The sequence below is a fragment of the Camelus ferus genome, chromosome 3 (assembly GCF_009834535.1).
Source record: "Camelus ferus isolate YT-003-E chromosome 3, BCGSAC_Cfer_1.0, whole genome shotgun sequence".
In the NCBI taxonomy this organism is placed as follows: Eukaryota; Metazoa; Chordata; class Mammalia; order Artiodactyla; family Camelidae; genus Camelus; species Camelus ferus.
Genome location: NC_045698.1, coordinates 109,396,725 through 109,421,118, shown reverse-complemented (window position 1 = coordinate 109,421,118; position 24,394 = coordinate 109,396,725). Strand labels below are relative to the sequence as shown.

General features: G+C 46.9%; 1 protein-coding gene across 4 annotated transcripts in view; it reads right to left on the bottom strand.

The window, feature by feature from the left end:
- Positions 1 to 61: 61 nt before the first annotated feature.
- Positions 62 to 24,394, bottom strand: part of LARP1 (La ribonucleoprotein 1, translational regulator) — a 93,558-nt gene continuing 69,225 nt past the window's right edge. For 3 of the 4 annotated variants that reach the window (XM_032477175.1, XM_032477176.1, XM_032477173.1), the window contains 18 exons: positions 20,974 to 21,035; positions 20,646 to 20,711; positions 19,545 to 19,719; positions 18,536 to 18,664; positions 18,253 to 18,459; positions 17,992 to 18,154; positions 16,982 to 17,126; positions 13,914 to 14,088; positions 13,628 to 13,797; positions 12,780 to 13,172; positions 11,501 to 11,624; positions 11,171 to 11,376; positions 10,621 to 10,727; positions 9,649 to 9,800; positions 7,260 to 7,404; positions 5,578 to 5,687; positions 5,271 to 5,398; positions 62 to 3,772 (listed from right to left, as the gene is read on the bottom strand). In XM_032477175.1, the coding sequence (XP_032333066.1) occupies positions 3,563 to 3,772; positions 5,271 to 5,398; positions 5,578 to 5,687; positions 7,260 to 7,404; positions 9,649 to 9,800; positions 10,621 to 10,727; positions 11,171 to 11,376; positions 11,501 to 11,624; positions 12,780 to 13,172; positions 13,628 to 13,797; positions 13,914 to 14,088; positions 16,982 to 17,126; positions 17,992 to 18,154; positions 18,253 to 18,459; positions 18,536 to 18,664; positions 19,545 to 19,719; positions 20,646 to 20,711; positions 20,974 to 21,035 (2,867 nt within the window). In that variant the 3' untranslated portion in view covers positions 62 to 3,562. The remainder of the gene's footprint in view (positions 3,773 to 5,270; positions 5,399 to 5,577; positions 5,688 to 7,259; positions 7,405 to 9,648; positions 9,801 to 10,620; positions 10,728 to 11,170; positions 11,377 to 11,500; positions 11,625 to 12,779; positions 13,173 to 13,627; positions 13,798 to 13,913; positions 14,089 to 16,981; positions 17,127 to 17,991; positions 18,155 to 18,252; positions 18,460 to 18,535; positions 18,665 to 19,544; positions 19,720 to 20,645; positions 20,712 to 20,973; positions 21,036 to 24,394) is intronic. The other variant, XM_032477174.1, reaches the window with a different exon arrangement.

The following is a 24,394-nucleotide window of genomic DNA, read 5'->3' as shown; positions in this document are numbered from 1 at the left end:
TAACCAGGTTCCATCCCTCACTCCCAAAAGCCGTACCCAAGATGGGAGACCAGCCAGTCCGTTGCCTTTTCAAGTTTTTATTTTTATACATTTTTTTGTATTAAAAAGAAAAGCATAATTACCACAAATTACAAAGGACTAAAGCAGGACTAGAATAATGAATGAATCACTTCAGCCTGGAAAGCAGATACTCAATAATATTAATGTTATAATACAAGCTCATTCAAGTATTTTACAGTTTTTTTTTTTTGTCCTTTTAAAATGTGATATCCTAGCACATGGTAAAGATAACGTATTATGAGCATAAGGTGGAACCTTCTCCGCAAAGCCAGATGACAGGTTTTCCTCTCCAGTCAGAAACGGGCTGTACCTTCTGATCTTCTCTGCCTCTGCCAGCAACATGGCTGAAGGCGGGGTGGGGGTGGGGGGTTGGGGCAAGTCCAGGGAGCCTTCTACACAGGAGATACTCTGGGGTCCCACTCAGGACGGCACCAGATGATTCCGACCGCTCAGACGGCACCAGATGATTCCGACCGCTCCACCCAAGGCTTTTGGCAAAAACCCACCCCACCCTCCCTAGCTAGTTGACTTCCTTGCCCTGCCTCTGCACTTCCAGGGCGTCCAGGGCTTCTTGAGCAGCTTTCTTTTATAAAATCAATCTTCAGGAAAGGGAAAAAAGAGCTACAATAGAACAAAACAAAAACGTAACAACTTTGACGAGGGGGCTCCGCACCTCGATCTGAGCCGGGGGGGGGGGGGGGTCCAGGCTGGGCAGCCCCTCCCCACTGGTAGTGCATCTGCTCCCAGGTTCAGGAGCACGCGACAGTAACCTGCCCCTTAGCAGGGCTGGGGTATGCAGACCTTCTGATGTCTGATGCCCAAAGGTTCTGCTTGCATGGACCAATCTTGGAAGGACAGACAATGAACAGAATGATTTGGGCAGGCTCTTGCTTTGTGTCAGATCTTGGATCCCCGTGGAAGATGGCAGGTGTGAAGTGGCATGCCCTGATGGCCCTGGCCACTCCTGGCATGCTTGTCACAGATACATCGGTCCTAAGTTCAAGTGTCTTCAGAAAGTGAAGATGTAAACTACTCTTTGCAACATTTAACTCCTAACATGTTACCAAAAAAAAAAAAAAAAAAAAAAGAAAAGAAAAAGAAGAAAAGAAAAAGAAAAAAAGCCCTCTCCCCCCACACCCTCAGCCCATGATGAGTTGAAGTTCTCACCTCCCCTACAAAGGGGCTTCCTCTTCGGGGGTGTCTGTGGGATCAGGGAGAGGATGGCAGCCCCTTTGGCCTGGGAGTAAATGCTAGGTAAGAACAGCCTTTCCCTGCACCCCCAAGGACTCCTTGTGCTCCCAAACCCAGCAGAGGACAAACACTGAGGTTTCTGTGGTGCTGGATACAGTACAGGGCTGAGCGACCCAAAGGAAAGGAAGGGGGAATAAAGGAAAGAAGAGGGGACGCAGGAGTACAGTGTCTGGCACGTGGTGGGGCAGGCACCAGACTGGGCAGGGAAAAGCCTCAGACCCCACTGTCAGAGCAGAGACCAGACACTCATTCTTGGCTTTTGAGACAACTGGCTCATAGGAACTGAGGTGGGCTTGCCCATACTGAACAGTGGAAGGGCAGAAAAGGGGGCACAGGCCAAAGCAATGAGGTGCCCCAGAGGGCAAGCCCTTGCCAGCCTGGGATACTGTCTCTTACTCCCAACTTTTGGGCCCAAAAGAGGAAGCAGTTGAAAAGAGGGCCAAAAAGTGTCAGTGCGTGACCAACACCACCATGGGTGACCGTGTTGTCTGTCACGCCCACACCTGGCACCCAGCCCAGTCCGTGAGGTTCAGTCCTCAGTCACCCTCCCTAGCTTCAGATTCCAGGAGACTCCAGTCATTCCATTGTCATTCACAGCCCAACCCAAGCAGTCAGCGGCCGGAGAAGAGAAGTCAGGTATACTCTATGTCCACATATACCTTTCTGCAACCAGCAGGATTCCCCCCACCCCCAAAGCCGCCTTGCCTCCCGTTCCCCGGTAGGATCAACTGGAGGGTGGGCAGAGACAGCTTGCAGAGGACGGATGCAAGATGGGGACACCCTCCCGACCTGGGGAAGAATGGCATCTTTCTCCACCTTTGTGAGACAAAGCCTCCTTGAGGTCTCAGAGAAAAATTGTTTCCAAGCCTCAGCTGCCCAGTGTCCACCTTTCCCCTCTGAGGTGGGGGAGACGGTCAAGCTGAGGACAAGTGTGTCCCAGATCCAGGCCAATACTGTCCTTCAACAGTTTGAAGCAAACCTGGCCTTGGGGTTCCAAGGGTAGGATGAAGGGTGTCACGGCAGGATGGGGCCTGGCGTGAGGCAACAGCAAGCAGAGCGAGGACACGACAGTGGCAGCAGTGTACAGACACAGGACGTCAGCTTCAAATGATGCAACAGGAGGGACATTTCGAGCACGGCTCTGATCTGAGCCGCCCCCAACTCTCTTGCCTACAGGCAGGAGGCACTGTACATGCAACTCGGTCCAGAGAAAGATTCTAGCCAATCCAGCCCAGGCACATCCAGAGAAGGTGGGAGCTCTTCCAGGTGACTCCACCGAGGAAAACAGGCATTTGATTATTTCAGATTCCCGCTCCACAATAAGGCAACTTTTAAAAAAATATTTTTTCCAAGAACAAAACAAAAAAAAGAAATTCCAAGGGTAGGGGAAAGACATCACTTTCTGTGGATTAGGTGGGGGTTTTCTGATGGTTTTTTTTTGGTCTTTTATGGTCGATTTTGTCTTTTTTTTTCTTCCATTTTCCAAGGATGGAAAGGTCAGAGAAAAATAAAATAAATCATCTTTCAATAGTCTTTTCTGGTATGAGCAGCGTCTCTCTGGGCTGGGGAGTAAAGGGTATGGGGAGAGGGGAGTGGAGACAGGCTGAAGCCCTCCCCACCCCCACTTTTAGATCCTTTGGTTTCCTTCTCCCAAAAGATGGCAGAAGGCTGTGGTGGGGACAGCAGGGAGAGAACACGGTGATGGCAGGCCCCAGATGACCCAGGGGCTGGTGCTCGTGGGGCCCAGGGACGCTGCCAGAGCCTTGCGTGGGGCAGTGCTGGGCAATGGGGCCCACAGGGCCTTCTTGTGGGCTGCATAGTTGGCTTGAGGGGGAGCAGGAGGAGGCTGTGGTGGGGACCAGGGTTGCGGCCTACCAGCCGTGGGCAGGGCTAGAGTGATTTTGGTAATACAGACGAACTATCAATAATTTAAAACTTGATATATATATATATGTATATGTATATATATATATATATATATATAAAAAAAAAAAAACCTTCCTCCTTAGCCTCCCCCCCTTCAGAAGAAGCTAGGACATGAAGAAGAGTCATGGGGACAGAAGGGGGAGGAGGTGTGTGGAGGCTCCTGCCCAGGGGTACCTCTCAAAGCCAAATGGTATACACACTGCTACTCAGCACAAAGGCCCATCCTAATGACTTGAGGCCTGTCCCTTCTCTGTCCCCTCTCCTGGGACTGGGCACCCCCATGGACTCTCACCTACCCCCCAAAACCCCAGGGCTAAGGAGCTTTTCACTTTCCCAAAGTCTGTATGTCCAAGTGCTGGCTTGTCCATTTAGCATCTTCCCGGATGGGCTGGCCAGTAGGTGGTGTGGGGGGTTGACTGATCACGGTGGCGGGCCTGCTGGAAGACTGGGAGGGGCACCGCTTCCGGCCCTCACCACTGCCACCTCCTGCTGCCACTGCGTGTCGCTTGTGGTTGCCCTCCTCACCCATGGGGGGCTGTAACAGAGGAGGGAGTCATGGGTGATTAGGGAGCACTACCCACACCCCCTTCCTTGACAGGACTGTCTAGAAACCCCCTACTTCCTAGCTCCTAGTGTAGATAATGACTAGGTTTATAACCCTACAAACCAGTTACCAGTTTTATTAAGCACACCTCCAGGTCAAGATGCCAAGCCTCATGCTGATTTATCTACATTCTCTCATAGGGTCTACACCACCCTTTGATGTAGACAAGATCATCTGATTTTACAGAGGAGGAAAAGTGAAACATACAAAAATAATCTGCCTGGGGCCCCTGAGCTTGTGAGTGGTGAAGACAAAATTTAAGCCAGGTCCATCTACCTCTGAAGCCCAGGACTTAATCCCTATGAGCTTCTGTTCCCCTTCTAAGAAGGGGCATCGCTGCTCAGGAGATGATACATGGAATGTGACAGGCAACATGCTGGGACGCCCCAGCTCAGAAGGCCCAGATGCTCTTGGGAACTGCCTCATCCCACTCAAGGGATCCCCTAAAAAGGACACTATCTTAAGAGTAGCCTAGGATTCAGTCTAGCTTCACCAATGCCAAAGGTCTGAGGATGCTTCCTCCCCTTTCTGGGCGCCACTGCTGAGCCCTTCTTGTTCTACCCCCAGTAAGTCTTCCTATGACAAGGCTTCTCTATATATGTGCCCTGCTGCAGGCCCCCAAAGGAGAAAATCCTTCAGGATGGTAGACAACAGCCTCATCTTTCTATCAGGAGGCCTGAGCAGCACTGCCACTATCCCACTGGGTGGCCACAGGCTTCAGTTCATCCACTGCTATAGTGATGGTAACAATAAACCCTGCCTGCTTCACATTTTAAAGGTTAAATGAGATCAATGTAAAGTGCCTAGCACAGTGCCTGACACATAATAAACTCAATGTCAATTTTTTAAATACATGTGAGGACTATCATTTACTTCTATTTGCCCTTTGGCTAAAAGGTTTCATGGAACTAAGATGGCTGGCATCTCCCTACTACATTATAAACTCTTTGATGGAAAAGTCCCCAAAGCACCTAGCACAAAAAACCAGTAGCAATAACCCTGATCCACCACTGGATGTCACTGTTGAGTTGCTGCTCCAAGAAGAGGTAGGTAGAGGGAAGAATTGGACATAAATACTTCTGGGGTTGAAACTGAACTCCCCCAGAAAGAGTAAAGACGTTTACCTTGGGTACTCATCTTGATCCTCTAACTAGGGCACAGCAGCAAGGAGGATGTGAGGTAGGAGGGAAAGAGCATTATGATGGTTTAGCCACATCCACCATGGGAAAGGGAGGGAGGAGCTACCATACATCTTCCAATCAGCCTTCACTGCCCACTTACCACCCTCTATTTCACACAGAAACTGAGGCCCAAATGGGGGCGGGAAGTATCCCTGGGCTAGTGGCACCAAGACCCAGGTATCCTGATCTCTGGTCTAGTTTTTTTTCCAGGACAACCAGGGTGGGAAAGATGAGAGACTTCCACTCACATCCACTCGGAAGTCTTCGAGACGTCGGAATTTGCCGAGGTATTCTTGAAGTTTGGGGTCAATGTCCAAATTTTTGGCTTTGGAATATTTCAAGAAGGCCCAGAATTTCTCCAGCCCATAGAGTTGGCCTGCAGGGAAAGAGGAGAGACAGGTAGAGAGAAGCTCTGCTGCAAAGCTGAGTAGAGAGGCCCAGAGGACAGAGAGGTGTGATGTGATACGGACAAGCCCAGGCTTCTCAGAGGAGCTGGGGGCCGAAAGAGAAGACTGAGATGACCAGGGCTCACAGAGCCCCAACTCTGACTCTTACCAGCTTCATAGTCCTTCACGGTTTCCTCCTGAAAGTCCTTGAATATGTCCAGCCGGAACTTCTTTTCCAGGCCGTAACTGTAGTATCGAAAAAGGCACTCCAAACCATATCTGTAGGAGAACATAAGTCAGCGAAATCAGAACACAATTTACCTGTAAAACAGGAAATACACCTGGATGACAGATGACCTATGAAACAGTTTCAACACATAGTTTATTAAAAAATGGTAAGAAAGTGTAAGCCTTTGAGAAGGCTAATATCTAATGCTAGCTTATATGGGTCCAGAATTTAGTGTTTGCCAAAAGTCAGTAAACATAGGTCAAATGAACCACAAACAGCCCCCTGCCCACACCCACATGCTGACAGAGCACCACTCGCTGCTTTCTGCTACAAGAGCAGAGTTTGAGTAGCTACGACAGAGACCTTAAAGTCCCACCAAGCCTAAAATTATTGTCTGCCCATTTTAAGTTTGCCAATCCCTGGCATGAGGAAAGCCATTTGGCCATGCCAATTAGTAGGTTTTTTCTGACTCAAAATTTCACTTCTAAGAACATGTACCAGATAAACAACCAAAAATGTAAATTTAGATTTTATAGACATACAAAAAACTGTTCATGATAGTATTATTAAATGAAATTTAAATGTCTGAGGGAAGCAATTAAGAAAAAAATCATGGTAACTTCATACAATAGAATAATAAAACCTATTAAAAATTGTAACATAAATATATACTGATGAGATATAATGAGATGTTTATAATATGTTATAAACTAGAAGTTATGTTTCAAAGTGTTATATGTAAAATGACTCCATTTTTGTGAAAAAAAGAAAAAAGTAAAGCGTGTAATAACTTCTGTAAGGAGGCAAAAAGGTTAAATGTTTTAATATGGAAAGTGTTCATGCTTAAAAATGATAAATAAGACACAAAAAGGCACTCATTGCATCATTCAAATATATTAAATATGGTAGAACATTAACACTGGTTGTCTCAGGACTGAAGGGTGTTTTCCCCTAACTTCTTTAAACATTTCTGTCCTTTTCAAACTGCTTATAGAGGTAACATTTTACTTTGGGGAAAAAAGTGCCTTTTTTAAGTTTTGTTTTTTTAAAATAGCAAAATATTGAAAGCAGCCAAAGTAGCTATTAATAGGAGACTGGTTAAATAAATTACAGTGTAAGACCATACATTGTGTATAGTTCAAAGCCATAGAAAAGAACAAGGAAAGTTATTTATATATGGAAATGGAATGATCTCTAAAATATAGCATTAAATGAAAAAGCAAAGGTGCAAAATAGTATCTAATAGAGGCCATCTTTTGTGCAAACAAAACAGGGGGTGTGGTGTGGTGTAGGAGACTACATAGATATGTCCTTACTTACATAATAAGCAAAGTACTTTTAAAAAGGACCCACAAGATTCTAATAATACTGGTTGCCTGTGGGGAAAGGAACTAAATGGCTGGGGAACTGGGATGAGGAGACTTCTCACTATATAACTTCTGACCTCTCTGAACCTTGAACCATATGAATATATTAGTCATTCAAAAGCAATAAATTTTTTCACAAAGTAAATGAAATATATGTACAATAGGTTTCCAAATTCAGTTCTAGAAGCAGACCCAACCAGGACCCCTCACTATTCCCCAAGCACCAGCAGGAGCCTCTACCCCAATCCCACTCACCTGTAGCCTTCTTTGGCATCCTCCAGAGCCAGCTGCTTGAACTCCTCATACATCTTTTTGTTGAAGTGATCTCGGAGGAAGAAGGACCAGAAGCGGAAGAGAGTGTTCATCTCCTGAGACTGGCCAATGCCCAAGCGTTTCCGTTCTGATGGGGGAGAAAGGAGTAAAGACGTACGTTAGGCCCAGGCTCCCTGTGCTCTGGGGGAGAGCTGATCCTGGGGCTCAAGGACCTAGGTCTTTTCTTCTCCCAATTTACTGGCTTATCACTTGCCTCTTTAGTCTTTGCAGAGGTATTTACTGAGCCTAACTACCTCTGTGTCAGGCCCTGCTGCTTGGCACTGGGCCTGAGTCGCCCCAGAAATAGGTGGCATCAGCTTCTGAAACCAGGTCATCTTAGCTCTCTACTTCTAACGTTACTGCTTTCAAGTGTAGTTAGAACAAGGAAAATCACAAACAAATAATCTGTGCATTCCAACGAATTATATTCCTCTTTATTACCAAGAATGATTTCAGTAGTCCTACAATATTAGTAAGTCCAAAATAGTTCCCTTAAAAAATACTATAATACCAAAGTATAAGAAACACAAGAAAAAATACATTAATTTGATATCATTAAAAAAATGAAGAATCTTTGTGTTTCAAAGCACATGATCAACCTGGTGAAAGAACAACCCACAGAATGAGAATAAACATTTGCAAGTTATAGTATCTGATAAGGGACCTGTATTCCGGATATATAAAAATATTACAACTTTATAAGAAAGGCAAATAATTAAAAAATGAAGGATCTGAATAGACATTTCTCTGAAGAAAATATACAAATGGCCAATAAGCACAAGGAAAAAAACGCTCAACATTATTAGCTACCAGGGAAACAAAACCATAAAAAGATTTCACTTCACACCCACAAAGATAGCTATACTCAAAACACAAACTATAATGAGTGTTGAGAGGATGCAGAGAAATCAGAACCATCATACACTGCAGTTAGGAATATAAAATGGTGCTGCCACTTTGGAAAAGTCTTACAGTTCCTTAAAAGTTTACACAGAATCACCCTATGATATGACCCAGGATCCCACTCCATGAAGATAAATGAAAACCTAAATGTCCACACGAAAACGAGTACAAGAATGTTCACAGCAGTTTTTTACTCATGATAAACAAAAAGTAAAAATCCAAAATGTCCATCAACTGATGAATGGATAAACAAAATGTGGTATATCCATATAGTGGAATGTAACTTGATAATAAGAAGGAACTGACACATGGTACAACATAAATGAACCTTGAAATTATTATGCTAAGGGAAAGCACCAGTCAGAAAGGACCACATGTTGTATGAGTTCATTTACATGAAAAGTCCAGAATATGCAATTCCATAGAAACAGAGAGTAGACTTATGTATGGCTGCATAGGCCTGGGAGGAACTGGGGTGAGGGAGAGATGGAGAGTGACTAGGAAAGGGCACAGGGTTTACTTTTAAGGTAATGAAAATGTTCTGAAACGGATTCTGGTGATGGATGTACAACTCTTGAATGTACTGAAAGCCACAGCATTGTACACTTTAAATGAATGAACTGTATGGTATGTGAATTATATCTCAATAAAGCTATTACACACACACCAAGATGGAAGCAGATTAACCAAGCATTTAGCAGCCATATGTTGCTGAATAAACGGGGGCTGAAGTGGCTTAACAACTTTAAGTGAGCATTAAGATCGAATGCGTATCTTTAGAGACAACTGACGGAAGCCTGCAGTTAAAAGACACCTCCTTTTGTGATAAAAAGAAACACGTGAGAGCATCCAGATGTTCTCTCCTTACACTCTCATCTAGACCAGGGGTCAGCAATCTTTTTCTATAAGGAGCTGGAGAATAAATATTTTAGGCTTTGCAGGTCACATATGGTCTCTGACATAAATCCTCCCCTTCCCCACACAATCACTTAAAATAAATGTGAAAAACTGTTCTTAGCTCCAGGGCTGTACAAAAATAGGCTGCTGGCTGGATTTGGTCCATAAGCCATCGTTAGGCAACCCCTATTTAGAGAATATATGCTGCCTCATGCATACCCTTTTGTGACGGACAGACGACCACACTGGACAATGGGTAAGTCGGCGGTCTTGCCACAAACAGGAAAAGTCTTAATAATTTTTATACCAATAGAGAAAGATCAAGGAGCAGGAATGTTCTAAGCACCAGATTCTTTTCACCTCCTATACACTAAAACTATCAGTTCTGAGTCTAACTTCAATCCTTCCTGCTGTAATGTCAAGTCACTTCTTGCTCTGAGGTTAGAGAAAACAGCTATCCGCTCCACCACCCCTCACAGTGGATCCGAGTAGGGCCCCAGGAAGCTCAGCCCTCTCCCTCTACGCTTCTTACCGTTAAGGCAGCGCCTACGATACTTGTGGTAGACGTGTTGTGTGAAGCCATTTTCCTTGAGCAGCTCATGGGAAGGATGTTGAAACTTGGGCAGCGACTGAGGGGTACAGCCATAGCTGCCAACTGCAGGCGTGCCTTCTGAGGGGCTGGAGCTAGAGAGACCATGAAGAAGACGGTATCAGCAGGGTCCCCAGGGCAGGCAGCCATCAGGTTAGGTGGGGTTCCTCTGGCCCCTTCCAACAGCCAAGACCCAGCCTCTCATAGTGCAACAGAGACCCAGGTACTGTGCTGGGCACTTAAGTTATTACATTCATGGGTCTGACTTACTTTTTGCATCAGCCTCTGGATGGTATTTACCGAGAGGTCACCGGGGCTCACAGAGACTAGGAGTCTCACCCTGGGTCACACAGGGCTAATATTTAACACCCCAGATCTGTACCCAAACCTGAGCTTTTAGCTGTTTATTTAACCTCCGTTAACATTTAACTTTCCTTATGAGCTATAATGGGTTAATGCATCTATATTTTTCTTAAAACCATGCCTATCTTTGCAGGGAGTAGAGTGCATAGGTCAGAGCTCTCAAACCTTGCTCTGGAACATGGAACCCTGGGGCAATTTTTCTGAAAATAAATAAAAAGGAATCTGGGTCCTAGAAGTCTGTATTTTTATTCAACTCCCTGGCTGTCCTGAGGGAGGCAGCAGATACCCACTTTTGAAACCAGCCAGCTACTTTTCTTCCTGAGAGAATGCCATGCAACCACAGCAGCACATCAGAAGACAGCCTTCCTCTTCCTGGAATCTGCATTAAGTTCTCCAGACTACTCCTATGTTTTTAGATTTCGATGAAGCTCCTTTCCTTAAATTTTCTCTAATTCGCAGACCAAAGAGCTTCTCTCTTCTTGGTCCTACAGATGTCATGGCTTTCCGGTCCACCCTGCAGCCAGCCTAACCTCCCCTCCCCAGTGCCCGTACCTGATGGAAGCAGTCCGGGGCCTGTGCTCACGGGAGTCCATCACCCAGCCCACATGACTTTCCAAGGGCGGGTTCGAGCTGTGTCTTGTCTTCCTTTTCCGAGGCATCTGCAGAGGTCAGTCCAGGATTTGTTACTAATGACTCTGAGGAGCATCAAGTACTTGTAGGATGAAGATCCCTTTCTATGTGTGAGTTACCTCAAATTTACAAAGAATTTTCGTATCTATTCTCACACGATGTCCATAACTGTAAGCCAAGAGCTTATTCCACAGGTGAGGAAACCGAGGTTTAGGAGCGATTTGCCCAAGGACCCACACCTGATCCATCCTCCTTAGGTTTTATCTTGACTACAAAGGGCCACCACTCCCACGCCCAGTCCATCCTGCAGATGTGGTAACTCAATCCTGGGTGGGCCCACCAGCCTAAGACTACAAAGCAGGTATGGGACTTGGCACTTCCTTGGCTCAAACAAGGCAAGGGAGAGAAGCAGAGCCCTGGAATGCAGTAAAGCGTGCCCAAGACTCTTAACAGCCCAGAAGGAGCGCCTCACCTTAGCATCTAGTGTCCGACCTTCCTTCACCACTGGGTAAAACCGTGAAGTCTGGCTTGAGTCTTTGAGCTGCGGTGTCCGGGGAGTGCGGGGGGTCCTGGCATTGCGGTAGTTTGGTGACTCTGGGACAGTGGTTGGTAGAGAGCGGGCAATGGTGGAGGGCTCAGGAGCACCAAACAGCTTGTTGGCCAGGGCATCAGTGGGAACTGCCAAGACAAAGTGGGGACAGTAAGCAGGGGGTAGGCCTGTGACGGCCTGTCCCTTTAAGGTCCCCATCGGAGGGCTCCAGACCCTCCCACCCAGGCCAGGGTCCCAGATGTTGCCTCTCACCTTGCTGGAAGCGGGGTGGTCCAGGAGGGACCTCCTGGTTGGGATCCACAGGGGGCTCAGGGGTTAGTGTGTCAAACTGCTCCCGACTGATCATGTTGACTTTCTTGAAGTTCTCGACTTCTTGCTGCAGAGAATATGAGATGGGTGGGGGAAAGATACTGGTAAGAAGACTGTCCTAGCTGTTTAGGAATCAAGACGTACAGGAAATGGAAGATGGCAGCTCCCATGTCCACAAGCGTGGAATTCTGGTCCCCAGGCTCTCGGCTGCCCTATCACCATGCCGCAACCCCAGTTTCCCTGGAGTGAGTGTGCTAACCCAGAAGGAGTACTTGCCCAACCCTCTCTGCAGCAGCACCGAGGTCAGGACTCCAGTTCCCCAGAAGCTTGCTGCAGACTCCCCTCTGACTCTCTTTCTGCAACTCTCTCCTAAACTCCACCGAACACACTACTGCTCACTACACAGGCTCACCAAAGGCCAAGCCACCACCACACATATCCACTCCGTAAATATCTACAACCTAAGTTTTGATTGTTTCCAGGAAGCAGTGATTTTTTTATTAAAAATATTTTTTTTGTATACACAAACACACACACACACATTTACTGAAGCATAGGTAGTTTACAATGTTGTGTCCGTTTCTGGTGTACAGCACAATGTCCCAGTCATGCATCTACATACATATATTTGTTTTCAAACTTTTTCCATTACAATTACAAAATATTGAAAGTAGTTCCCTGTGCTATTTAGCAGAAACTTTTTGTTTAAATCTATTTTTATATATAGTGGCTAACATTTGTAAATCTCAAACTCCCAAATTTATCCCTTCCCACCCCCTTTCCCGGTAACCGTAAGAGTGTTTACTATGTCGAAGCAGTGCTTTTTTAAAAGACCTACCTGTTCCCCATCTTCCACACTCAAAGCAAGTTACTTAAAAGGTTTTTAAATTTTGATACATGCCTAAATATTTAAGAATAAAAATAACAATCTAGGAATAGAAATGACAATTCCATCCTTTCTCTACTCATAAAAGTGCCTAGCCAACTTACAACATTAAATGCGGATGCTCAAGACACAACCATCACCTCTCATACAGGCCCAGCTTACAGTGTTTACAGATCTCTTCTCATTCCTAGTGCCTAACAGTATCAATCACCACCCCCTTTTATTAGACAAGGATACTGAGGTTCTGTGCCCAGGGTCACACAGCTTGTCAGCCTTCCTCTTCCTCATGTTACACATACCCTGGGCCCCACTGCCACAGCTACGTCGGAGCCTCACCTTGATCTGGGAATACTCGGGTTCGAACTTCTCAGTCCACAGGTCCTGCTCGTAGTAGAAGAGCCCGTCGTTAATGACCTTGGCCAGCTCAGCGCTCATCTTGGCACGCGAGGTGTGGTTGCCTGTGCGGTCCCCCCCTGGGTGCCGGCGCATATAAGGTGGCGTCTGGGTGACAATAAGGATCTTGTTGACATCTCGGTCATCAATCTCATAGTCAGAGTCCTCATCAGACCAGGCAGTGAAGGTGTTCTTCCGCCCATCCATCTGCTCCATTTCCTCGTCAAACAGGAAATCCAGTTCTTCTTGTTCATCCTGATCCTTGGACATCAGCTGCTGAGAGGGCAGTTGCTGAGGCAGAGTGGTCGCGTGGAGGAACCTGGGCTCCTCTGACTTCTATAATGCAGGCAGATCAAAGAGAGACGGAATCACCTCAGACTAGGCTCTGTCACTGTCCTAGAGAGACAGAAGCCCCAGCCCCTCAACACAAGACTGTTACAACTGTGGCCTGGACAATGCCAGCAAGTCACAACTGTCAGGCCTGGAGTCAGCTTCCCGGGGAAAAGACATCCCATAGGACTCCAGGTTTCTCCTCTCACGGATCACATCACAGCCATTCACAATGAGATGGCAAGTTCCCTGTATGTAGGAACTGTGCTCTCATTTACCTAAATATATATCCCACACAGCACCTGGCCTGGGAGTGGGCGCACAGCCTAAGTTCAACAAGTTGATTCATCCATTTATCCAACCTTAACACCCCTCAACAGACTTGGAAGATTCATCAGGCAAGAACCACAGCTGCCTTGCCTTCCATCAAATCCTCAGGGCCGGGGACAGACCTCACCCACCTTGGGCCGTGCTGGGGAGGGCCGAGGCCTTTTCTTCACTTCAATCCAGTTTTCAGAATCCAGGTCAGGGAGGCTGGCAGACAGGCCTTTGGGCAGTGTCTTTAGATTGCTGACCTCCTCTGTTTTGGTTGGCACTGGGGTGACCGCACGGGGAGAGCCAGGCGCCGACTCTGAAGGGTGGGAAGGGGAGGTCTTCATCCCTCCAGTCCTCCTCCTGATGCCAGCCCTGAGGAGGGCTGATGGCGGAGGACGAGGGTAACAGAGAAGCATCCACGTGCTAGCCTACCTGTTTCCTTCTGGTAGTGCTGGCGTGGCACAAACTCTGGGCAGTTGAGAAGCTGGGAGAAATCGGTCTGGGAATAATCCACTATCGGAGGACCAGGAAGAGGCCATTTCTCTGGCTCCTCCCTCCTACGGACTTTCTCATCAACGATCTCCACCACCTTGCTGTCCTTTAGGGCCTGCAATGGGGAGAAGGAGGGAGAGGATGCAGGGGAAAGATGTAGACAGATTGAGATCTTGGAAGCTGGTGAATGACTGAGTTCCATGAGCTCAGGGATGAGCCCAGAGCTGGCAGGAGTGTAAGAAAACTGGCACCATCTTCCATGACTGGAGGAGAAGTGAGATGTTCAAACTTTTAGGTACTAACATGAAAAACACCTGTCCTCTGACCCTGTATTTCACTTCCAGGAATCAGCCCCAGAGAAATACCTGTACAAACAGGTGACAATATGTGTAAGATCTGGATAAAATGCTATCTATAAAAGAAGAAAACAACCTAACTTGCCACCACATTGCCAATTTAAACCAATTATGGCATATCCATTCAATGGAACACTACTCAGGCTCAAAAAGTAGCTTCAAATGCACTCAGCTGGTAAGAGCCACAAAAAAGTTGGTCTAGGTCAGTGAGCTTAAGATCCCACCAGTGTTTAATTTTTAAGTAAAAACATACAAATAGACACAAACTTTTCTAGGATCCAGATAAACTGCTATGGATGTTTATCTGGGGAAAAGGAAAAATAAAGAGGGGAGGGGCAACTTCTTTTAAAAATCTTTTATATGGAAGAGGAAAATATTTCAACATGTGACAACATACTTTGTTGGTGAGGCTGGGGAAGAGAGGCACTTACATATTGCTGGTGAGAACACAAAGGCACACATGCTAGAAAGGGAATCAGGCAACACCAAGATTACACATGCAACTGCCCTTCAGTTCAGCCATCCCACTTCTAGAAATCTACACTGAAGACGCACTGGCTGAAATATGAAAAGATACATGTATACCTGTGAACAGGAATGAGGACTATCTCTCTGTTACTACTAGCACTATACGGTCAGCTCCCAGACATATTAAGTGAAAGTATAAAAACAGGTGAAGAAACACGTGCTGTATGTTACCATTCATCTAATAAAGGTGAAGTATACAAATACACAGAGATATCTACTTTTTTTTTAATGGACGAATTCAAAAAAGGTTGCCTATAGTGAAAGAAAGGGAAAAAGGTAGAAGCCAGACTTTCATGAATATATCATGCTGACTTTGGAACCATGTACATGTCTTCTATAAATGTAAAACAACAAAGGAATCAGGGGTAAGAAAGCAATCCCTGAAACCCGAGAGCAAACCAAAACTAACATAACTGAGTTACAGCAAGTTAAAGACACAACCATGTAAATTAATTCAAATAGCTTGAAAATGTAGTCATTGTATAAATAGAAAAAAAAAAACAAAAAACTTCAGGAGTAGGAAAGGTATTACAAGTATAATGTGTATAAACTGTAGAGTAAGACAAATGAATAATTATGTTAATGTCATTAGGAAGTGGTATTTTTGGCAGGGGAGAAAATACAGTAGTTATAAATAAAAGATCCCTTGGATCTTGAATTTTAGTAAAAAATATCAGTATAATCTCATTATATATATAAAGCTTTGGAAACAACAACCAATCAAGTAGCAATAAACACCTCTATATAATTCGAACTGCAGTATCTAAATACCATAAACACCATTTCCTCAAAACAGAGGACCAAGAGTTCCTTGAAAAAATGGCCAATTCCAGATCTGGGACAAGAAATATACACGATGAACCAGGGTCCCACCAAAGGTGGGGCAATTTGATTCAACATAGTAACTGCAATAAATTGAAATAAACAAAATGTTTGATTCTATAATTTTGTAATGACACTAACTGACACTGAAACAAAAAACAAACACACACCTGACTGTTCACCTCTGAAGGTTATCAGGGATCTGCTCGTAATTCCGAAAGCTGATTAACAAAGGGAAAGATCAAGCACTTATCTGCCCGTTCTGTACAAACTATATACTTCTTGGTAACCAAACAGTGGATAAGGCAAAGGGCTTCCTTAAGGAGGTAGTCATAGTCCCACAAGTCTAACAAATGAAGACTGGAAGAATACAACCATTTTTAGTCCCCCCTGAAGAAACGGGCAATGACTGTCGACGGCAGCTTGTACGGCAAAAGAGAAAGAACCAGGCGGAGCACTATGCACCACCTGAGAGAATGCATCACTACCTCTAAGTATTCTTGACGAGGAGGAGAAAAACAAAACAAAACAAAAAGCAACCAAAACCAGAATCTTATCAGGCCTCTCAATTACCAATTTACAAAAAATGTGGAGTACAGAAGCTGTGAAATGACACCACTGAGACCTACGGAAAATTCTACAAGATACACAACCCAGCATAGTCAAATCATAAACTGCAAGGAAAAAGAGAGGGGGAGGAGGAGACGTAGTAAGATAATGTATTAGTCTTATTTGGATCCTGATTATCATAAATTACTAAAACAAAATTTTTAAAAGTGGGGTGAATTTGCAACTGATTAAATATTTATTAAAGAATTATTAGTATTTTTACATGTGATAATGATACTATGATTTTTTTTAACAAGTACTTATCTTACAGAGGTAGGTATATTTTTAAAACAGGTCTTTATCTTTTAGAGACAGGTACCGAAATATGGATGAAATGTCAGGTTACCAGAGACTTCTTCAAAGTAGTTTGGGAGAGGAAACAAACAAGGAGATAGATGGAATAAGACTGACCATGAACTGTTAATTGCCGAGGCTGGGTGTTGGGCTCATTACAGCATTCTGCCTACTTCTGTAAATTTTCCAAGTCTGAAATTTTCCATAATATAAGGGGGAGAAAGAGAGAGGAGGGATGGAGGGAGGGAGGGAGAGAGAGGGGCTGGCCAAGCCTTGGAACCTTAGCATAAGTAGCATAAGACTCTCCTCCAGGGTTTTCTGCCTTGGCCCAAATTCCAGGTCCGTTAAGTAAAGACCTTTCTTTCCCCCTGCATCCCTGCCCCAGGGAGGGAGACATACCGCAAAGATGAGTGAGATGTCAGTGGTGAGGGCCTGCACTCGATGGAAGGAAGCAATAAGAGTGATGGGAAGGAAACCGTCAGCATCCATCTTCCGACGCAGGAAGAAGTCTCGCTCTAAATTGTCCACGCTGAAGTAGTACTCACTAGGTGGAGGGGAGAAGACGCAGGACTGCTTCATCATTTATGAATACTCCTTCCTTATTCCATACATTCCAGAAATCTCACAGAGCCTCTGACCAACCCTGGCCCTACACACTCAGTCTTTAGGGCTGCAAAGAGATGATGTTATCCTTTCCTGGCTCCCTAACCTTGGGTCAAACCGTTTCCTCTGCCCTTACCTCATAAGCTCCTCGCCCTCCTTTAAAAGCCAGTTCCAATACTGTTGGTCACTTTCTCTTCTGCTCCTAAAACACTTATCACACTTTACTATAATTATCTGTTTCTTTGCCTGGCTCCCCCTGGATTTGAGAGACAATATATTGGCGAGGTCAGGAGCTAAGGTTTTGTAAATCAGAGAGAAATGGACTCAGACCTATGCCCTGTCACTTACCAGTTGAGCAAGTTACTGAGCCTGTTCGCTCATCTATAAAAAGTGGATAAGACCCAGCTCACGGGAATTAGGTAGATAACTACAGGATTAAATAAGAGAATGCCTGTAAAGCACTTAGCACCGAGCCTCTCCGACAGTGAGCACTTGCAGCACTCTTGACAACACTGCTGTTTCGAAGAAAGGCATAAAGCAGGGTAGAACCAGGCATTTCTTCCTCCTTTTTATCAGTGGTAATTTCTAAATTTCTTAAATGTGACATTATTTCTGTAATCAACATTAAATTTATGAAAAACTGGCTTGAAAGGCAGGAGAAAGTTATCTTTCTCAACTCCAGCCGGAGACAGGCAACTGCTGCCAGCAGCAGAAAGGCCTACACAGCCCCACTCTGCCCGGCTGCCCTCCTCGGGCAGTCCCCAACCTCACCCACACTTCCAGGAAGAAGGTTCCTGTCCACTCACATCTGGCGTTTGATGTAGTCTTTGAGCAGCTCCTGGTCCACGCTGTAGAGCTCAGTGCTGCTGACATTGTCAAAGTAGTAGGTGATGTTGTTCATGTACTTGGGGGTGCGAGGCCCCTCTGCACCATCAAACTTTCGGTAGCCGAACTGGTAGTCAAAATGGGCTACAGGGGAAACGGGCCCTATGAGGGAGAGGAGATCCCTGCCCACCACCCCGCCGCGCTCCCTCGGACATCCCGGAGCCCAAAGGGGCCTCACGTACTTCGAGTGCCACCCCGGCCGCGTCCCCGGCCACGACCACGCCCCCGTCCACGGCCACGGAAGGAAGCCCGCGCCCCACCAGCCCCATCACTCTTCACACTCGATGTCTCATCCTGGTCGTGCCAGGCAGGCTCCGATTTGGTCTCTGGTTGCCAGGCTGGGGTGGGGGGGGCCACGGGCACAGGCACGTAGGTGGCAGGTTCAGACCCTAAGGGGAGAGGGGCACCAGGTCAGGCTTGAGGGTGACTCCCACACCCAGGACCTCCATAGTGGGAGGAGCAGACCTTTGATCTCCCCACGGTTGGCAGGCGTGTGTCGTGGCTCCGGCGGGCGAACAGGGCGCGAGACCAATTTCTCTCTGGGCACTTCAGGCTTCATGTCTATTTGCAATGGAACCCATTTGTGTTTGTTCCCTGGAGGACAGCACGAGCATGAGAAAGGCTTGAAGGAGAGGTCCATACTGTATATCCCTAACCCCAACCCTTCTGCCTCTCCAGGGCTTCACGCCTGAATCACCACCAGGTGACCCTGGGCAAATTCCTTTCCCTCACTGGACCTCATCATGATGGACACTCCTGGTTGACTCCCAACATCAATTTCTCCAGGGTCAGAGAACCCCCTCTGGAGCCAGACACATGGCTCCCCAGAATTAAGACTGCACCTCCAGGCTCCCTTAGAGACATGCCGAAATTCTGCCCAGTAGAGCCACGTGGAAGTACTTAACTCCAGGGTAAGTCCCTAAAAGGCAAGGAGCTACTCTCCCCTTTCCCCATCTTGCTAGGTGGAGTGAGCCATCTGGGATGAGAAAAGCCAACACACAGCAAGATAAAGGAATCAAAGAACAGCCATTCTAGGCCTGGTCTACTTCCACTGAGCTCACAGGTGAGAGAAATAACCTTCCATCTTGGTTAAACCACTGTTACTTTGGATCTGCATGAGAGTAGCCAAACCTGTACCATTATGGTACATTTCACCAGAGCAACAGGAACTCCTGTCTTTAAGTGAAATCTAACATGGAACAGTAATATATCAAAATAAAGAATAATCTGAGGTGGGGACCTCTGTTTTATGTGCTGTTAGAGCCCCAGTGCAGAGAACAGGGCTTATCAAATGCTTGTTACAGAAGAGAAGGAACTAACAGACAGGTGAAGTCAAGCCTGCCAGTTGAGGGGCGCAAACCAGCCTCCCAAGGACTTCTTGAGGGCTCCTGAGATTGCTCCAGCAGCCCCTGGGTTCTGATGTTCCCAGTCCTGCCCTGCCACCTTCACCCAAGTCCTGTTCCAAGTCACTCACCTTTCTTCTTCTGCCCCCCTCGCTGGCAGTCCTCGTCCCCATTCTTCTCCTCCCCTGATTCGTCCGATTTGGTTTTCGGGCTCTCTTTACTTTCATTCCCCTCTCCTTTCTCCTGTTCTTTCATGTCCTTTTTGGGAGGCAGTTTGCGGGCAGGCTGAGACTTGTGGGGCTGTGGCTGCAAAGGGAAGTAGAGGAACAGGGAGGGGAGGTGAGTCTGAGAGTTTCTTGGGATGGGAGGGAAGGGAGCTCCCTGTCACTGGAAGGACAGGGCAGAGGAGCTGGAGCATGTGACGGGATGTTGGCCTGAACATACTGTAAGGTCCTATTTTCACGCTTGAGACGCTTTCACTGGAGAGAGTAGTCAAAGAGGCAGGAGGTGGAAGACAACCTGTCTCTCCAGCTTCCTTAGGTCTAAGTGACAGAGGCAATCCCCAGGACAGAGGGGCTGCAGCCCTCAATGGCCAACTGTTTACTCCCTACAACAGGACCACACAGTCCAGGTCATCTGTGGCATGGAGGAGATGCTGGCCCCTGGCCTGTCCACACCAACTCTGGGAACTGAAGGCCAGAGGCCAGAGCTGCTGAGGGACCTAGGCCCAGAGGAAGAGGACTAACCAGGAATCCATATTCTGGTACAGCTCAGGTGAGCTATATATATGCTTCCCCATGACCTGTGGTCTGGAGGTGGGCATCTGGCTTAATGACCACTCTCCTGTTTCACTCACAGGCAATCCAAGTGTAGTGATGGAGAACACAAGCTTTGGAACAACACACCTAACTTCCAATCCCCACTTGGCCATCGAGGGCTAGTAATTAACCTCCCCCACCTCAAGGGCTTCATCTGTAAAACAGAAATTACTGAAGGACCTATCCAGGAGTCACTGAGGGTTGGACAAAATGATGAACAGACAGCACTTGGCATTCCCTGACACACAGCAAGGGTTCAAAGGGGATGATTCTTAGCTATTTTAATGTTGATACAGTACCAACCACTCCTCTTAAAAAACTGAGAAAGGTAAGACCTGAGGTTCTGAAAGCTTGAGGCAAAACACGTACATGTACATATACTTCAAAGCTGCCCGTCCCTCCCCACAGACTCACCTGCACACTCTTGTGGGCTATCTCTCCAGGTGTTGGCCAGTTGATTGCATCTCCAAAGTCACCAACCTGCAAGGCACATTCTGTGAGGACCCCGGGGTAACCCTGCCTCCACCGTTCAGCCCCTTATTGAAAATACAGCTCCACTGAGAGATCAAAGGCCAAAATCAGCCTAGCCACTAGAACCATTCACAATGAAGGCTCAGAAGAGGGACCCTTGCTATTTAGAGAGAACGCAGAACAACCTCAAGGCCCAGAAGCACTTGATACGACAGAAAAGAGGCTACCGCCTCCAGGAAGTCCCCCTGGGTTGGCAACCCCCATTTCTTACCTTGCTTCCTTTTCGCTGTTTAGGAACTGCTGCCCTCACCACCTTGGCCGGAGCAGAATGCTCTGCGGGAACAAGAAGGGAGAGATGGTTATGCAGAGCCTGTGGGAGGAAGCCACCACCAGCACCTCACCCTCATCACCACCCCACTCCACCAAGCAACCTGAAGGTTTCCAAAGGAGGAAAACATGGTGGAAATGGGAAGGGCACGTGCTCAAACCCCAGTATCAAGTTTACCAGCGTCTTTCTGAAGAAATCATGGAAAGTAAAATCACAGCAACAGCCAGCAGCCAAATCCCCAGTCAACTTGGAAGACTCTCACAGCTCTATACCCTCTTGTGAAAAAGGGACTGAAGCCAGGAGAAGGTAAGTCCATGGCAGACTGAATCCATGCCAGGGTTACCTGTATAATTCAGAGCTCCTGAATCATAGCTGATTCCACAAAGGAAAAGGCCCTCTCAGGCTCTAACATTCTAGAAGTCTCTGTATAAGCAGACTTGGGAAGGCAAGATAAGAACCCTAAGCTGGCAATCAAGAACTCAAGGGACCTCTTCTAAGCTCCCCCATGCCAGGGCCAGCTCTGTCTGTCCTCAGTGACCTGTGGTCAATGGAAGGGTGAGCCATTCAAAGAAGATATGCTTGCCTTCCAAGTTTCCAAAGAAAAAGTGAGACCTCATGCTGACTCAATGGTTCCACTGTTAGGAATTCATCCTAATGATACAAATTAGACAAGTGTTTAGGGTTATGTGCAAAGATGTCCAAAGTGCTATTTATAATTCAAAATACTGAAAACCTTTATGTCCAACAGTAGGGGGAACTGGTTAAATAAATTAAAGTTTAACCATTTTTAGTGGTCATAAAAAGATAATCATATCTACTGATACGAAAAGATAAATACAATAAACAAGAAAAGTTCTAATTTTTTTTTGTAAAACAAATTGAAAATGTACACATACACATACACACAGTAGGAACTCCGGAAGGACACATACACAAGCATTACCGGGAGTTAAATAATACGTATACAGTGATTTAACTGTGTTTGGGATTCTCCAGTAGTTTCAACAAGGACAGACAGGGGCTTTTTAAAAAGAAAAAAAAAATTTTTTTTTAAAGGAAGTGGCTCTAATAGGTCTGGTCCTTTCTACACCTACATTTGTTTTTCCAACTTGCTTCTGAAGACCCAGAGTTTCAGCAACGCTCCTCCCTGAGACCCATGGGGAAATGCCAGGGCGCTCTGCTCATCCACTGCTCTCCCATCACCTTGCCTCCACTGTTGGCCAGCCGTGCCAGGGCAAGAGCTGCCCGCAGTTCCCGAGCAGAGACATTTGTCCAGCTGGTCTCAAAAGGAATGTTCTATTCCTTTATCAGACACATGTTCCCTTAATGAGCAGAGAGAGTCCTTGCCTCACTCCTAACTATGAGGCCACTGCATTCTTGGCTTCCACCCCATACCAGAGCCACTGCACCCTCTAGACACCCCACATGCCAGAAGAGAGCAGGAGCTCTGTAACCCAGCCCACAGCACCCCCACCCCCAGTGCTGGGCAGTGGAGAACCAGAGAATCTCAGTCCCAGGAGGATGGAGTCCTTCGGCCCAGGGAGCCACTTACTCCATGCTGATTCTCTTGCTAATCCCGGGCTGGCCCAGAGAAGTCTAACACCACCCAGTCCCCTGACAGGGACCCGGCAGAGGCAGCCACTGGAGGATGATCTTCCTCAGCTACACAGGAGCTATGGCCATAATCACTTCTCTAGGGGCCCATCCTCCAGCCCCCAACAACACTCCCTGCATGCTACCAGGACAAGAGCAGGCCAAAAGGCCCACAACATCAAGGTCATCAACAAGAGCTGGAAAGGGGAATCAGGTTCAGAGGGCAAGGTGTTCCTGAAAACTACTGGAAAAGGTTTAAGGCAACGTTTCTCAAGTCACTGTCTATTTTTTCTAATAAAATTTTTTTCAAAATTGGGAAGAATTAGATCCTGTCATCACCCCGCCTGACATTTTGTTCACCACAATCACAAAGGGACATGGTAAAGTATTAAAGTTCAGTCTTCAAACAATGGGAGCACACTACTGCCACTAAAAGACCCCACTGATTCCCCAGTCCTCCGTCAAACCTAAGCTGACCAGGGGATGTGGCCAGTCTGGGCACACACAGGAAAATCCTTCCATTAGCCCAGTGTGAAGTCTGCTGAAAAAGCCTCACCCCTAGCTAGCCTCCCTCTGTCCCCAGGACCCACAGTGCCCTGCTCTGCTCTGCTTCCAGCCAGGGCCTCAGGCTGCCCGTGCTCCAAGGAAGAACTTCCCCAGCGAGACAGAAAATTCCTCCAGGGACAGAGAACTACTTCTGCCTTTAAGCAAAAATCTCTACATCTGTTAAAATTCTGTGAGGCCTTAAAAAAAATTCTGTGGGGCCTAGGGGAACCCAGGAAGGCTCAGCTGAGCTGCTGTCAGGACTTGAGGCAGGCTGGAAAAAAGACCAGGTTTCCTGACTTCAACTACACATCCCTTTCTGGGTTCCTTCCCAACCACCCACCGTACACAGAGTATAGATCACAATATACAGGGTCTGGCATCTGAAATGGCTCCCAGTGAAAACCAATCCTTTGTGCAAGGTGCCAGCCCCTACGTCCAGCACCATCCCAGACCATCAGAGGACAAGCTCCCCTCCTCCCACACCTCTGGTAGCCTGAAGCTCGTGCCAGTCGCCACTGACCCAAGCCCAGCTCAGGAAACACTCCACTCACCACCCTGCACCTGCCCAAGAAAACAGATGTAGAATGTCTGAGCAGCAAAAAGGACCATGGTTCTAAGCCTCTTTGTTCGCAGATAGGGAACTCAAGCCCCCAAGGGGAAGGGGTTTCCCCAGGGAAGAGCCAGGATGGGAGCTAGAAGCCTCAACTCCCTTTGTCCAGTGTGCCTTCCAGCTCACCAGAAATCCTCGTGTCCACTGGTGGGCAAATGCTGCAGCCTTAGGTCACTTCCCTGGTAAGGAGTCACTGACGGCAGGGGAGAGAGAGGCAGAAGTGTGGTGAGGTGGGCCCTAGGTGAGGCCCAGCATTTCAGGGGAGCAGGATGACAGACAGAGGCTCTATGAGTGTCTTCCTCCCCGACCAAGGCAAGTCAAGGGCTACCGGGCACATGGGAAAGGAGAAAAGCCACTTTCTGTCCCACAAGACCACTGTCAGCCAGGAGCCAGTACTGGCTGTAGTTCCAGGGGGTTAAGGGGCTTCCTAAAAACACACATGCACTTGTGTATTAAATGAAGCACCCCAGAACCTCCATGTGCAGTCGGGGGTTGGGGGAGAGGCCAGGAAACTTTTCGTGAAGCTCTGACTGGCAAACTCAGTATTTTCACTGAAGACTGAGAGTGGTGGGGAGCAGGAGACCTAAACCACTACAAGATGATGAGAAACAAGGG